Source organism: Mustela nivalis (assembly GCF_964662115.1).
Source record: "Mustela nivalis genome assembly, chromosome: 17".
Taxonomy (NCBI): domain Eukaryota; kingdom Metazoa; phylum Chordata; class Mammalia; order Carnivora; family Mustelidae; genus Mustela; species Mustela nivalis.
In genome coordinates, this window is record NC_139036.1 from 14,468,842 (window position 1) to 14,482,126 (window position 13,285).

Genomic DNA, 13,285 nt, shown 5'->3' on the forward strand with positions numbered 1-13,285 from the left:
GGCATAGTTGGGGTGTGGGGTGCTTTAAATCTTTGCAGCCAAAGAGACAAAACTTTGCTTCACAGCATGAGATTACCAGGGAAATTCTCATCGTGAGAGTGGGGAAAGATGGGAAGGGGGCCACTGTGCTTCAGGGAAACCTTTTCTTGGTGGCTCTTCCCCCTAAAGAGACTGAGACCCCCAAACAAGCCCTCCAAGTCCCTCTTGGCTGGCGTGATCCGACCTCACACAAGGGAGTGTGTGCGAGGGCACTGAGGGATGCAAGCCATGGCGGTGTGCCCCTCTGCCCCAGAGCGGCTAGGAGGGGTCAGGGTCCCAGGCTGGCCCACTGCGATGATGGCAGGCTCTGTCTGTCGCAGCAACAATCTGAGCGCTTCCAGAACTATAGCCATGTGTTCCTCCCCGCAGTCCCGGAGAACTGGGCTGCTATTCGCATTTGACAGATGAGGACACCGAGGCATGGGGAGCTAAGGCGGCTTCCCCACGTCCACACAGCGCTGTTGCCCCTGATTTCGTCACGGTCACGATCGGGGGAGCCGGAGGAACAGTGCTGGCTCCTCACCCAGGGCCGGGCTGCGGCCTGAGACCCAGGGGAGTTGGGGCAACGGGCCAGATAAGTCCCGCCCCGCGGGCCGCGGCGCAGCCAATGGGCGCCCGGCCCCGAGTGGGGTGACGCGGCGTCAGCGCGAAACTCCCGGGAGCCGGGCCCTGGGTCACATGCGCCGCGCCCATTCGACCCGGGGGCGGGTCCGCGGTGCGGGCTGGCAGGGTCTGGGCCCCTGGGGCCAGTTGGGCCTGCTCTTTTCGGCCCGGCCTCCTGGCCAGACACCTGGCTGGGACTGCAGCCAGGTGTGCGTCCGGACACGGGGGCGGGGCTGACGTGGCACGGCCCCGCTCCCTGCCTGGGACTGGGCCCTCGGTTCTCAGGACCATGGGACACGCCCAGCTCCCAGAGGGGGGATTCCGCGCGGTCACCCAACCGTGAAATAGGAGTACACATTTACCCCCTTACTTCTCCAGACGTCTCAAAGACTTACAGGTATCTGTGGGTTCTGAGACATTTTGGGTAGGTGTCCGGCCGGGAGGCCAGCACGGCCTCTTTCCAGGCTGCTCTCTTGGCAGAGCTCAGGGGTACTCTGGAGAGGGCCAGGCACTGGAGTTGCCAGGGCTCCTGGCACTGGGCAAGAGGGCTGGGCTTGACCACCCTGGGCATTGACTAGGATAAAGCTGAGACCCCTCCCCACTTCAGGAGTCCCCCGTCAATCCTGCCTGACCCCGTTTATCCTTCATTTCTCTGGTAGCTAAGCTAGGACCTGCCCAGGTGATAGCCAAGGGGGCCAAAGAGCACAGAGCCAGGCTGCAGTCTCATTTCCCCCTCTCTGGACATAATGGAACCAGATCGCTGTTGTCATGGATGATTCTAGTCCTAGTTGACCCTGTATTCTCCTTCTGTGTTAGCCTCTGCTGTGTGCTGGGCAAAATATTTCTAGCTCTCTCTGCGCTTTTTGGGTCAGCTTTGCCCAAAGATGCTCACTCATGGCGGTGACCTCTGGGATTATCAAGGAGTCCATTCAGTAGACACTCCACCAAAGATCTGGCGGACCCACCAGTTCCACTGCACTGTGAGGGGTGAAGCTGATGGAAATGAAGAATGAGGGGGGACATGGGTCCCCTGGGGGCCAACCAGCTATCTGGGGTGAGGCCAGGTATAGATTGAGTGGGACTCACAGAATGGGGTGGGTTGAATTGCCAGTAGGGAAAATGGGGACCCCAGACATCACTTGACCTTGACCTGCCAAATCCAATGCTGCACGGGTTCCAATTTTGAATTAATTGTCAAATGTAGAAGATGTCATCTGAAGGCTGGATTTCTGGCTTTCCGTGAAAAATGGGAGTATTGAGCCACAACGGGCTCTGCAACTGGTATGCCCCTTTAGCCAGGGCTGTGGCATCTCTGCTGTCCCCGTCAGACCCCGGGTATCAGACCTAGACTACTCCACTCATAAATGAGTATAAGAAAAAGGCCTCTGTAAGTCTTGGGCTGACCACCTGTAATCCCACTTTATAGATCGGGGAGTATACCCCAGAGAGGACCAGGGACACGTTCAGGGACCTGCAGGGAAGCCTGCCACCCCTGGTAGGGTGCTCTTAGAGAGGACATGGGGGTGGAGGAGGGAGATGGTACCAGGCAGAGGAGTCCACTCAGTTTCCAGAAACATCCCACGGACCCCCTCCAGTGCTGACAGCACAGATTTTGCTTCCTAGGATGCTGAGGGCCTGGGCTTGGAGGGCCCTGGCCAGACTCCTCTGAGGGCAAGACCTGGTAGGGGGTCCTCTGAAATAAATTGGAATTTCTGGGTGATTCATGCCTATTCAAGTCTTCTTGTTCTGCCCACCCCTGGTCCCTGGGGACCCTAAAGAGACCCTTTCCTTGGAAAAGAGGTGGGCTGGGAAAAACCTCTCCTCCTCGGGTGCTTCAGTGTGACCAGCGAGCAGGGGGGACTGTAAGCAATGATAAGACCCACAGTGTTCCCACATGGCGCCCTCCAGATCTCTGGGGAAGCCAACTATTGCTGGAAAGCAGCTCCTCCCAGGCTCCAGTGAAGGGAGGCAACCAAAGGTTGACAAGGGAGCACTGAGAGAGGAATCCAGAAGCTTGTCTCTGTCCAAGTCTCCGCCCCTCATTGTGCACTGCCATCTTTGGCCCTCTCCACCCACACTGCAGTGGCCACCTAATGCCTCCTCGGATATATTTTTTTAAGATTTTATTTTTAAGTAATCTCTACACCCAACATGGGGCTAAAACTTACAACCATAAGATTAAGAGTCATAAGCCCCACGGACTGAGCCAGCTAGGTGCCCAGTTTTCTCAGATGTCATGCCCCCTCTGCCAAAAGTCTGGTTTTTCAGAGTGGGTTCAGGAACTTTGCTACAACTATTGAGAGAGCAGTACCCTCTCTCTTCTAGTGGAAAGTCAGCCTGCAGCTGCAGACAGCCTTCTGTCAACCACATGGAAGAGCCTACCCAGAGGAAGCAGAGGCAGATTCCCAACCAAATCCCTAAGCACCTAGATCCAGCTATGCCTGAAGCTGAACTATCAGAACTTTTCAGTCCATAACCCAAGAAATTCCTCTTCCTGATTAAATCCAACATCTTTCTACCACAGCTAAAAAAAAGTTCTAATATGGCATCTCTAAATGAGGAATTTGGACCATAAACTACCTTTATCTTGGACAAAGAGGTCTTGACGCTCCGTGACTTTACTTCAGCATTTCCCAAACATCTTTCCCCACAGAACCCCTCCTTTTTAGGAACAGCTGTTAATGAACTGGGGATATGCGTCTTGGCAAGTGCCTGCCGGGGATCCTGAGGTCTCTCCTAGGAGGCTTGTCTGTTAGGTCAGAATTGCCTTACCAGCCTCTCCCTCCCCTGTGGCCGGCATGCTCACTGCCACTTCACGCAGCTCAGTTACTCTGGGCCTTGACTGCTCCCCCACTCTGCACGCCTTGGAAGAGGGCTCCACGGCTTCCTGGCTACAGAGTGTCCTTGATTCTGGGAACTGAACAGGCTGAGAGCTCTCCGAGGGGAGGACTCAAGCAGCCCCTCCCCTCAGGCACCAGCCTGGCACACAGCGGGGTCTCAGGATCAGGTGCTGAAAGTGCACAGGGCGTCCTGGCAAATCCACAGTGCTTACCTCAGGGCCAAGCCACTCCCCACAGGGCAGGAACAGAGCTTAGGATCCACGTCTTCTAGTCACTGGGACTGGAGACTGGGGGTCACCCACACTTCAGAGGCCCACCCCCACACTCCCCCTAGTGTGGGAGCCTCTATCCCATTCTGATTGGCCAGAAACAGGCAGAGCCTTCGCAGAGGTTCCTAGAGCCCATCGAGGCAACTGGCTCAAGGGAGCTGTCCTGCTGCTTCTGACCTGGGCTGGTGATGGTCCCCAAGTGGCCTCCCAACAAGGTCCCACCTGCCTCCTATCAGTAGGCAGGGCAGCCCCCTGCTGAGCTACCTTCCCACGGGGCTGCTGTTCCAGGAGGACCGGACGGCCTCCCCTGCCACCCACCCCTCCATGGCCCTGGCCTTGGAGGTCCAACGTCCGAGTTGCAGCGCTGGCCCCCAATGCCAAGCCCTGGGCAAACTTAGGCAAGAGGATCTTCCCAGCCCTGTCTCTGCAGTTTTCCCAGGTTCACTGGCAGCTTGATGAGTCCACCACACAAGAGGTCCATCCTCAAACCCCCGGAACATGTAAAGATCAAAGGGCTCCCAGTCTCCTCTGAGCCATGCAGAGAAGAGGCAGGCACCACGTGGCCCCCATGCTGCACCCCTCAACGACCCCTGGGCCTCTGGGCCTGCTGAGGCCTGCAACCCAGAGGACCGTGGCCCAGAAGCAACCCCAGGGCAGGACGGCCAGCTTCCAGGATGGGTGGAGAGGACAGAAACCTATTTTTTTTTTTTTTAAGTTTATCTCCACACCCAATACGGAGCTCAAACTCATGACCCCAAGGATGAGTCGCATGTTCCACAGACTGAGCCAGCCAGGTGCACCCAGAAACCTTTCTAAAAGGGAGAAAGGGTTGGAGGGTGTAGGAAATGGGGGAGGGTTTACTGCTTCGTGGGATGCTGAAAATGCTTTAAAATTGATCGTGGGGGCACCTGGGTGGCTCAGTGGGTTGGGCCTCTGCCTTCGGCTCGGGTCATGATCTCAGGATCTTGGGATCGAGCCCCGCATGGGGCTCTCTGCTCAGCAGGGAGCCTGCTTCCTTCCCCCCTCTCTCTCTCTGCCTGCCTCTCTGCCTACTTGTGATCTCTCTCTCTCTGTCAAATAAATTAAAAATATATTTAAAAAAAAAATTGATCGTGGCAATAGTTGTGTAACTCCCCGACAAACTTAAAAACTACCCAGGGGCTCAATGAAGCGCTGCACTCAACCTCAGCTCAGGTCTTGATCTCAGGGTTGTGAGTTCAAGGCTCACGCTAGGATCCGTGCTGGGTGTGCAGCCTCCTTAAGAAAAGCAAAAAATAGGGGCACCCGGGTGGCTCAGTTGTTAGGCGTCTGCCTTTGGCTCGGGTCATGATCCCAGCATCCTGGGATCAAGCCCCACATCAGGCTCCCTGCTCGGCGGGAAGCCTGCTTCTTCCTCTCTCGCTGTGTCTCTGTCAAGTAAATAAATAAAATCTTAAAAACAAAAAATAGGCTACTTAATCATGTACTTGACAAGGGTACATTATATGCTATGTGGATCTTATCTCGAGAAAGCTGTTCCTAAGCCTGGGGGTGGGGGACAGGGGTTCTCAGAGCGGCGGCTCTCAAATTCAGTGCCCAGCCCAAGCTGTGTGGGTAATCTGGAGGATGCCAGGCCAAGCCCGGGGAGCCCGGCGTTGGGGGACTGAGGCAGTGGCTCAGGCCTGCTGGCTCAAGGCCTGGCATGCTCTGGGCGGGGCCGAGGGCCTGGGACCAGGGTTGAGACACATGAAGAACCCCAGAGCCTGGGAGAGCTCTCAGGCAGAGGCCGTGGCAGGTTTCTCGCTGCTACAAGCAACAGCCCCAAACCAGGCTGTGCCCCAGGACAGCCGAACTGAGACAGGCATGGGGATTTTCCTCTAGCCCAGACTCCCTCGGCCCTGCTCCGGCAGCCTGGGTGTGCTTCAGGGGAGAGCGGAGCAAGCCCCCACAGCTGATCCCTCTAGGGGACCCCGAGGCGGCCCCGACTTAGAGAAAGCAGGTGTCCAGAACGGGCAGGCCCTTTGCACCGTCACAGGGGACTCCACAAAGATCACAGAGGAACAGTTTGTGTTTGTTTGTTTATTGTGGAGTATTTTACATGCAAGAACCCAAACTAGAGAGACAACATCTGGAAGGAGAGCCAGTGGGTGGGTGGACGCGCTCAGGCTCAAGTGCACGGACCCACCCTCCAGACCTGGCTCTGCCCGCAGAAACGCACAACAGTGACACAACGCCAGACTCCGGGGACAGCTGGACGACAGACGCAACACAGTTCTCTTCACGGTAGCCCCCGACGATCCTGAGACCCTCACAAATTAAGTGCAAACTTTAGGAAATAAATATCCATCCCCTGTTCTCCAGAAGAGTCTGGAGATCTTATACACAGAAGGAGTGGAACTCTGGGGTTGACAGCTGTCCCCAGGAGCTGCTGGCTGCAGGGGAAGCCCGGCGTGGACCCTCACGAACCGGGAGGGTGGGGGGTGGGCACTGGGACAGGCGGGTACCTCAAGGGGCGTCTTCTGGAGGTGCACACGCCCCGAGCCATGGTGCTGAAGCTGGCTGCTCCCCACAGGGGTGGACAGCATTCTGACAGCACAGGGAGAAGAGGCTCATGGTGGCCGGGCTGAGAACATAGGACTCTTGGCGGCAGCTTTTCCCCAGCGAGCCCACAGTCCCCCTCAAACCATCCAGAAGGCTGGGTGCACTGAGTCAGAAACGGGTGTATGTGGAGGCAAAGTGGGGGTGGGCAGCAGGAAGAGGAGGAGAGGGTGTGTGGGAGGCTGAGCAGCTGTCTGCCACAGGCTGCTGGAGGAGTCCAGGCGCCTGCTGCCCCCCGGAGCCATCTAGCGTCCCTGCCACCACTCTCCCAGTTGGGGGCCTTGCGTGGCAGGGCAGGCCCCCTTGCTCTGGACCCCCGGGTGAGCAGGGGAAGGGCAGCAAGCCCCGGCGGACAGCATGGTCGCTCACACGAATGGGGCTGACAACAAAAGACAGGAGGACAGACAACAGACGAACAGTCACCCTTTCCTCTGGCCCACACCAGCGACAAGCCCTGTCAGCTGAGAAAGCCCTTGTCCCCTGCACAGATAAACAGGTGGGTCACCTCTCGGCCTGGCCCCAGGCAGCCGGCTCGGTACCTGGGGCTCCCGGATAGGGACCCTTCTGCGGCAGGCCAGCCAGAAGCCCACCATGGCCCTGGTTACTGCTGGCCACTGGCCCCGAAGGCAGGCAGGAAGCCATGGTTAGTTTTCTCGTCTTAGCACACAATGAACACAGAAAAGGTTCAACACATCCCCAAGAAAATATTTTGACAAAATAAATATTTTAACCTATAATCAGGTATAATTAGTGCTTATAAGGAATCCCAGCAATAATTTAGTGTAATTAAGTACATACTGTATCTGTGATTTCTAACACTTGTGGAAAGGCTGGTGGCTCGTGAGGGTCTCCCTCTCCTGGGGCGCAGGCACTGGCCAGCTCACCTGCCACAGCTCTGCTCCCCTCCCTAAGCAGGTAGCCTGTGCTCCCCAGGTGGAAGGCAGCCAGCAGTCTGTGGCTGAGGGGGCCGATTGCCTTGGGGACAGGAAGGGCTGGGCAGCACCCCTTTAAGGCCACTGGGGCCCTGACTTGGCTTTCTGGGCAGGCCTCAAGCGTCACCTTGGCCTCCAGGTAGAGGCAGGCTGCTTCTGGACTTGATGCGTGTGGGAGCAGGAGGGGCAGCTCCAAGACAGGAAGGCAGGTGACACTCCCCTGCATGGGCTGGCACCTTCCTGTCAGCTTACAGGATCCACCACCACCGCAGAGCTGACCTGGTCTCTCCAAGCCTGGCCTGGAGTACGGGGGCAGCTCTGGACCACGGGTACAGAGCAGCTGTGCTGCGGTCTCCCCAGACAGATGCTGGCCTCAGCTTCACTCACTGCCAGGAGCCCCCCTCCCCTCATGAACCCGTTCTTGTGGGGACTCCCCTTCCTATAAGGCAGGGAGGCTGGTTCTTCCCTCAGAGGATGCCAGGCTCCGTGGCTGTCACAGAACTAACCCCCAAGGCCCAGCTACGAAGGCAGGCCACTAGTTCTCACAGAGACAAGTGCTCCAGACTGTGCCACATGGCGGGCACCTGGGTCGCTGGGTCCAGCTGAACCATCCCGGCCACCTTCTCTGCAGCTCCTGTCAAGCCAGCTGACTTCAGACATGTGAACATGCAAGCAGACCTTGGGGGGTTCTACGTGTGAGCCATGTTGCAGAGAGGGGCAGGTGGCCCGAGGCGCAGGGGTGGGGGGAAGAGAGAGGGCAGGGCTGGAGTTAGGCTGGCTGAGCTCTGATCTCTGAGGAGGAGCTTCTGCATGTCCCCTGAGGAACTGGAGTGTGACCTCCCCAGCTGGTCCTGCCAGACGAGCCCCCAGCCAGACCCCAGGCCTCCTCTTATGGGGGAAGCTGCGGCACATGCCTAGGCAAGGGGTTCTGGGCTGGGCGGCGCCTCACTCTGCATCGGAGGTGTCCAGGCCCAGCCCCAGATGCTTCTCCCAGAGCCCAAGGCACTGGTGTCGGCCTGTGTCAAGGCAGCCTATGTCAAGGAGCTCCCTGCTCCGGCTGCCAGGTGGGAAGGGCTGACGGCACCACAGCTTGCGAACATGTCTGGCGCAGACACCTGGGCAGAGCATACTGGGACATTGACCCGGGCCCCAGAGACTCACAGGCTGGACGGAAGCAGCTGCCACGGTGCTTTCCTTCTTCTGGGCAACCATAGAACAGGGGTGGGTCAGGCTGGCTCGGGCACCTTGCCCATGGCCAGGAGCCACACCAGTAACGGAAGCAAGTGTAGTCAGCCTCAGGTTCGTGTTAGCTTTCCGGGTCGGCTTGGAGAGAGGGTACAAGTCGGTGGCCAGGAGGGTCTAGGGTAGGGGCAGGGGGAGGAGGGCTGGCTGGCTGTCAGGACACAGGGACAACTGCATGAGGGCAGCGGGTGGTGGGCATGGGGTGGTTTGGCTTCCGGTAGTGTATCTCTGCGGGGCTAACCCACATGCCTCATGACCACCATCGATGGGTTGCGTGCCATCCTCACAACTGCCCCTGGTTCTCCCTCTGCACCCCAGGAGCCTACAGGGCCCCCTTGATCCCAGGCTCAGCCGCTGAGCTGGCGTGGCCGGGGGCCTGGGCTAGCAGCTTAGTGATGGAGAGAGGGTCAAGAGGATGAGAGGCCTCACACACGGGCACCCACACAGCCTTCTAAAGTGCCGAGCACACCAAGTGCCACAGCGTGACACGCGTCAGGGAGCAGCATTCCAGGGAGGGAGACCAAGCCCACAGGTGCAGACAAGCCCTTTCTGGAACAGGGGCATGGGAGGGTAGGCCGGTCTAAGGAGACCTGCTGAGGCAGGCAGGGGTGGGCTGTGTGGGGGAAGGGCCTGGAGTCTGACCCCCTTCTCTGTGGGAAGGGGACTGGAGAAAAGACAGTCCAGGTGTTTCCTCGGCAAATGGTCCCACGGCCTGCTTTTCCAGGGAGGACATACAGGCAGAGGGAGCCTATGGGCAGGAGGGGCGTGGGCAGGGGTGAGAGCCTCTGGCAACCGTGGCACTGTCCCACCCCCCCAGAGAGAAGAAGGTGGCTAAAGCTGGTCCCAACTAGTGGGAGGCCTGGGAGCAAACATGGGGCATTTCCATGGAGACACAGCAGCACAGGACCAAGTGGGGACTGGAGATGGGAGGGGCGGCCAGTGCCTCATGTGGACCGGGGAGATAGGAGGTGACCTGCCGTTTGGGGAGCCGAACTACAGACCAGCTCACAGGGCGAAGAGGGCATCCTCTGACCGTTCTGGCTTCTTCCGGCCGGAGGGGTTTGAGGCTGGGGCCGGGGCGTCCCCTGGGGGCGAGGGGAGGCTGGGGACCATTTCAGCAGCTTTGGCTCTTTCTTCCAGGAACTTGTCAAATTCTGCAATACAAAACCCCGGGCAAGGGCCAGGATTGGTAGGGGGTTAGGCCTGCAGTGAGGCTCAAAGGACCACATCCCACCTGCTCCCCGTGGAGTCCCCTTCCTGTGCCAAGAGGAGTCGCCCCTGTGCAAGTCCCCACCCTCACCACCCTGGCTCTGGGCTGCCTGCCAGGGAAGGAGGCAGGGAGGGGCAGGGAGGGGCAGGGGAGCAGGGGAGCAGCCAGCCCACACAGGGGCTGATTCTGGGCCCTCTGCTGCCTGAAGACCCAGCCTTGATTCCCTCCTCTGTGGCCTCCCAGGCAAACAGGAAGCCTGGCTGCCGACAGGTGGTTCAGGAGGAAGGGGTCCACTGGCCCTCCAGAAGTGAGGTCACAGGACGCCAGGCCTAAGAAGTGCCCTCTGTGCCCTGTGGACTTCCGGGCACATATCTTGCATCTCCACTGGATTAAGAATTCGGGGGGAGGGACAAACTGATTAGGACTGCAGGTCTGGGGGCCGTGCTGACCTTGGATGGCCGTCCGGCCCCACTCATCACTAACTCTGGGACCTTCTTCTGACACTTCCCCCCATCAGCACGGGTCCTGGCTGGGGCAGAGCAGAGCAGCCCATGGCAGAGGAGGCCAGGCCAAGCACGGATGGGCACCAGGAGAGTCCCAAGACCACATGGGTGCTGGCCCCTGTGCACCCCAAGAGCCCCGGGCAGGAGAAACCCACGGAGGGTAGGGAGCTGTCAAGGTGCTGACCAGGTCATACCTTCACTCGTGACGCCCTCCTCTAGGTCATCGCCCTTCTGCGGGAGGAGCAGAAGAGAGCAGCATTAGGGTCCCACCCTGGCGACATGGGTTCAGCCAACCCTCCCATTTCCCCTTCCTGGAGTTCCACAACAGTCGAGGACTGCCTGTCCCAGCAGAGACTCAGACGTTTGTTTTTCCAAAAAGCAAAACCAACACAAAACAGAACAAAAACCCCAAACTGAGTAGTTCTAGGCTTTGATCCTCCAGAAGAGCCAGGAAGAAAAATTAAAAAAAAAAAAAAAAAAAAAAACGAAAGAAAAGAAAAAAAAGGGCATAGTCTGGCTCTCTGGGCTGAGCTCCGGACAGGCCCAGAGCAGGCTGCTGTGCACCCACCACATTCTCCCAGAGCAGGGACCTCAGGGAGGCTGAGCCCAAAGCTTGCCCGGGGCCCCCTCGGGTGCTCATTCACTCAGCAGCCGCACGGATCTGGGAACACACTGTCCATGCCCACAGCTGGGAACTGCGAGAGCGCCACAAAGCTCCAGGCACAGGGCTAACAAGGAGGCAGTCTTTGGCCGCTGGAGTGCCGTCCCGCCAGAAGCCGTGTCCCACAGCCTCTTGTAGCCCAGATTCCGTCACCTGCTGCCAGTCCCCAAGAAGCCATGGAAGCTCCGAGACTTCTTAGCAATGTGGTGGGTAAGACTTGTTTGGAGGATGCAGTGGTCCCTGGGAAGTCACTGCACAGCGACAGAGAAGCGAGCTGGATGGGGAAGTGGACAAGGCCTTGGGCTCGGCCAGCAGATCTGGCTTCCTTCCTGGCTCTGCCATGACCTGGTACTCAGCCTTGCTGGGTGGGTCCCTGCCTGTTTCTGAACCCCGGGCCCCCCTTGTGAGGGGAAGGCCTTGTTTCTTCCTGCTTCACTTCTTTCTGGGAGACGAGCTATTTCTTTTCTAGGCATTCCCTTGGGAAAGAGGTCGGGGGTATTCTCTTCCTTCCCTGGCAAGGCACCTGGGTGTCTGCCTTGCTGGGCAATGAGTGTTTCAGAAAGCCTGGCTTTGTGGGGAGGTGGCCCCCTGGGGTGCAGAAGGGGGGGCAAGTCAGCAGCCACCTGCCAGCCAGGCCAACCTTGTGGTTAAAGATGTTCTGTTCTGGGGACAGGGTACCCTAAAGAGGTGGTAGCTAGAAAGAAGAGATGAGGTATCTGTAGGACTGGGACTCTGCCCAGCCATGCCCTTGGGCAAGCTGCTTCCCCTCCCAGAGTGCATTTCTTCATCAGCCCCCCAGCCCACAACCCCCACTCTGCGGCCAGGGAAGTACTTTGTAAGCAGCAGAGAGAGGGACCAGCCACCACAGCCCTCCTTTCTTGGGACCTGCTGCCACTGACAGATGCGTCATGTCCTCACCTTCCTATCCTAGCTCTGCGGCTAAACAGTCTCTAGGGCAAGGGTTCTTTTAAATCCAAGATACCAGAAGACACTAGGGAAGTGGGAATGACAGTAAATTGAAAAACAAAAGCAAAAACAAAACACCCAACTCATCTGTGCAGAATTTCACATGAAAAGGGAAAAAAAAAATTAAAAATAAACCCCGCTAAGATCCAAAAACCCTAAAGCAAAAACCCCAAAGCAAAACAACAACAACAACAACAACAAAAAAAAAACCAAAAAACAAAACAAAAAAAACCCCAAAACCAAAAAAACCCACGCACACACATAGCTGCTACAGAACAATAACCGGGGACAAGTGTGTGCTCTGGAGCCAGCCAGAGCCCTGCCCGCTGTGGCCCCTGGGGCAGCCGGGGTTCGGGGCCCATGCCCGGAGCAGGTGCACTGGGGCAGCCACAGCCCGGGGTGGGCAGGAGGGCATGCGAGCAGAGCCGGTTGGCCACCCTCCTCCGCCACCCCTTGGGGAAGCAGCCGGTGGCCCCTGGCCTGTCATTAGAAGCGCTTGCCTCGCCACAGCCCGCGCACGATAGAGAAAAGTCAAGTCTCACCAGGTCCGTCCTGAGCCACACTTCAATGTCGTCCATGACAGACGGCTGCGCAACGGGGATCTATGGAGGCGGCAAGCAGCGGGTCAGGCAGCCCCACAGCCAGGTGAGGGGAGACAGAACACCGAACAAAGGAAATCGTCAAAAGCAACCCCCAAACGAAACCAAAACGTACACAGAGCAAAAAAACACATTGGCACAGCAGGTGCGGGCAACACAAGGCAGCCACATATGAAATGGCAGGTGAGGGAAGCAATGAGGTGGCCAGTTCTAAGAAGCAGGGCTGACCGGGGGTCGGGTGGGGGGATGGGAGGGCAGCGGTACGCGTTCTTGAAATGGATAACTTTTTGACTACTCTCAGCCCAGGGTTGCAAAGCCCCTTCTCGTCTCAGGAAATGCGCTGGTCCTGTAGGCTGGTTTTGAACTTGAGCTCATAAGGTTAGGGCCCTTGATAGAGTCCTGCCTATTGGCTGTCTGGCCTCACTCCCAGGGGTGAGAAGATTAGACACCAGGGGGCCCCCTCCAATGTCACTGGGCCAAGGGGCAGTCTGGCCAGAGTGGGGGTGCAGGTGGTCAGGCAGGCACTGAAAGTATTTCAGACTGTGTCCTGGTGCACTGGTAAGTGGGAGGAGGGGAGCGCCGGGGACTGGGTAGGCCTGGCTGACAGCAGGCCCATCTCTCGCCAACAGAAATGGGTGTAAGCTAGAGCTTTGATGACCAAAGTCGGCTTTGTGTATCTTCAGGGGAGAATCATGAAGCAGCCCCGGTATGCGGTGGTTCCTAAGTCTCACCCCATCTTCCCGGCTCTCAAGGGCTGGCTGGGCTTCGGGAACCAAAAGAAAGGAGTTCGGGAAGAGAACGGAGAACTGGGGAGCAATGGGTGGGTGGGTTCCGAGCCAACGAA

The 13,285-nt window shown here is 58.0% G+C and overlaps 1 protein-coding gene across 7 annotated transcripts in view; it reads right to left on the minus strand.

Annotated features, from left to right (window-relative positions):
- Nucleotides 1-5,794: 5,794 nt before the first annotated feature.
- The window catches only part of TOM1L2 (target of myb1 like 2 membrane trafficking protein), a 120,578-nt gene continuing 113,087 nt past the window's right edge, over nucleotides 5,795-13,285 (minus strand). For 5 of the 7 annotated variants that reach the window (XM_082706791.1, XM_082706790.1, XM_082706789.1 and 2 more), the window contains 3 exons: nucleotides 12,385-12,444; nucleotides 10,410-10,446; nucleotides 5,795-9,656 (listed from right to left, as the gene is read on the minus strand). In XM_082706791.1, the coding sequence (XP_082562917.1) occupies nucleotides 9,508-9,656; nucleotides 10,410-10,446; nucleotides 12,385-12,444 (246 nt within the window). In that variant the 3' untranslated portion in view covers nucleotides 5,795-9,507. The remainder of the gene's footprint in view (nucleotides 9,657-10,409; nucleotides 10,447-12,384; nucleotides 12,445-13,285) is intronic. The other 2 variants (XM_082706792.1, XM_082706795.1) reach the window with 1 other exon arrangement.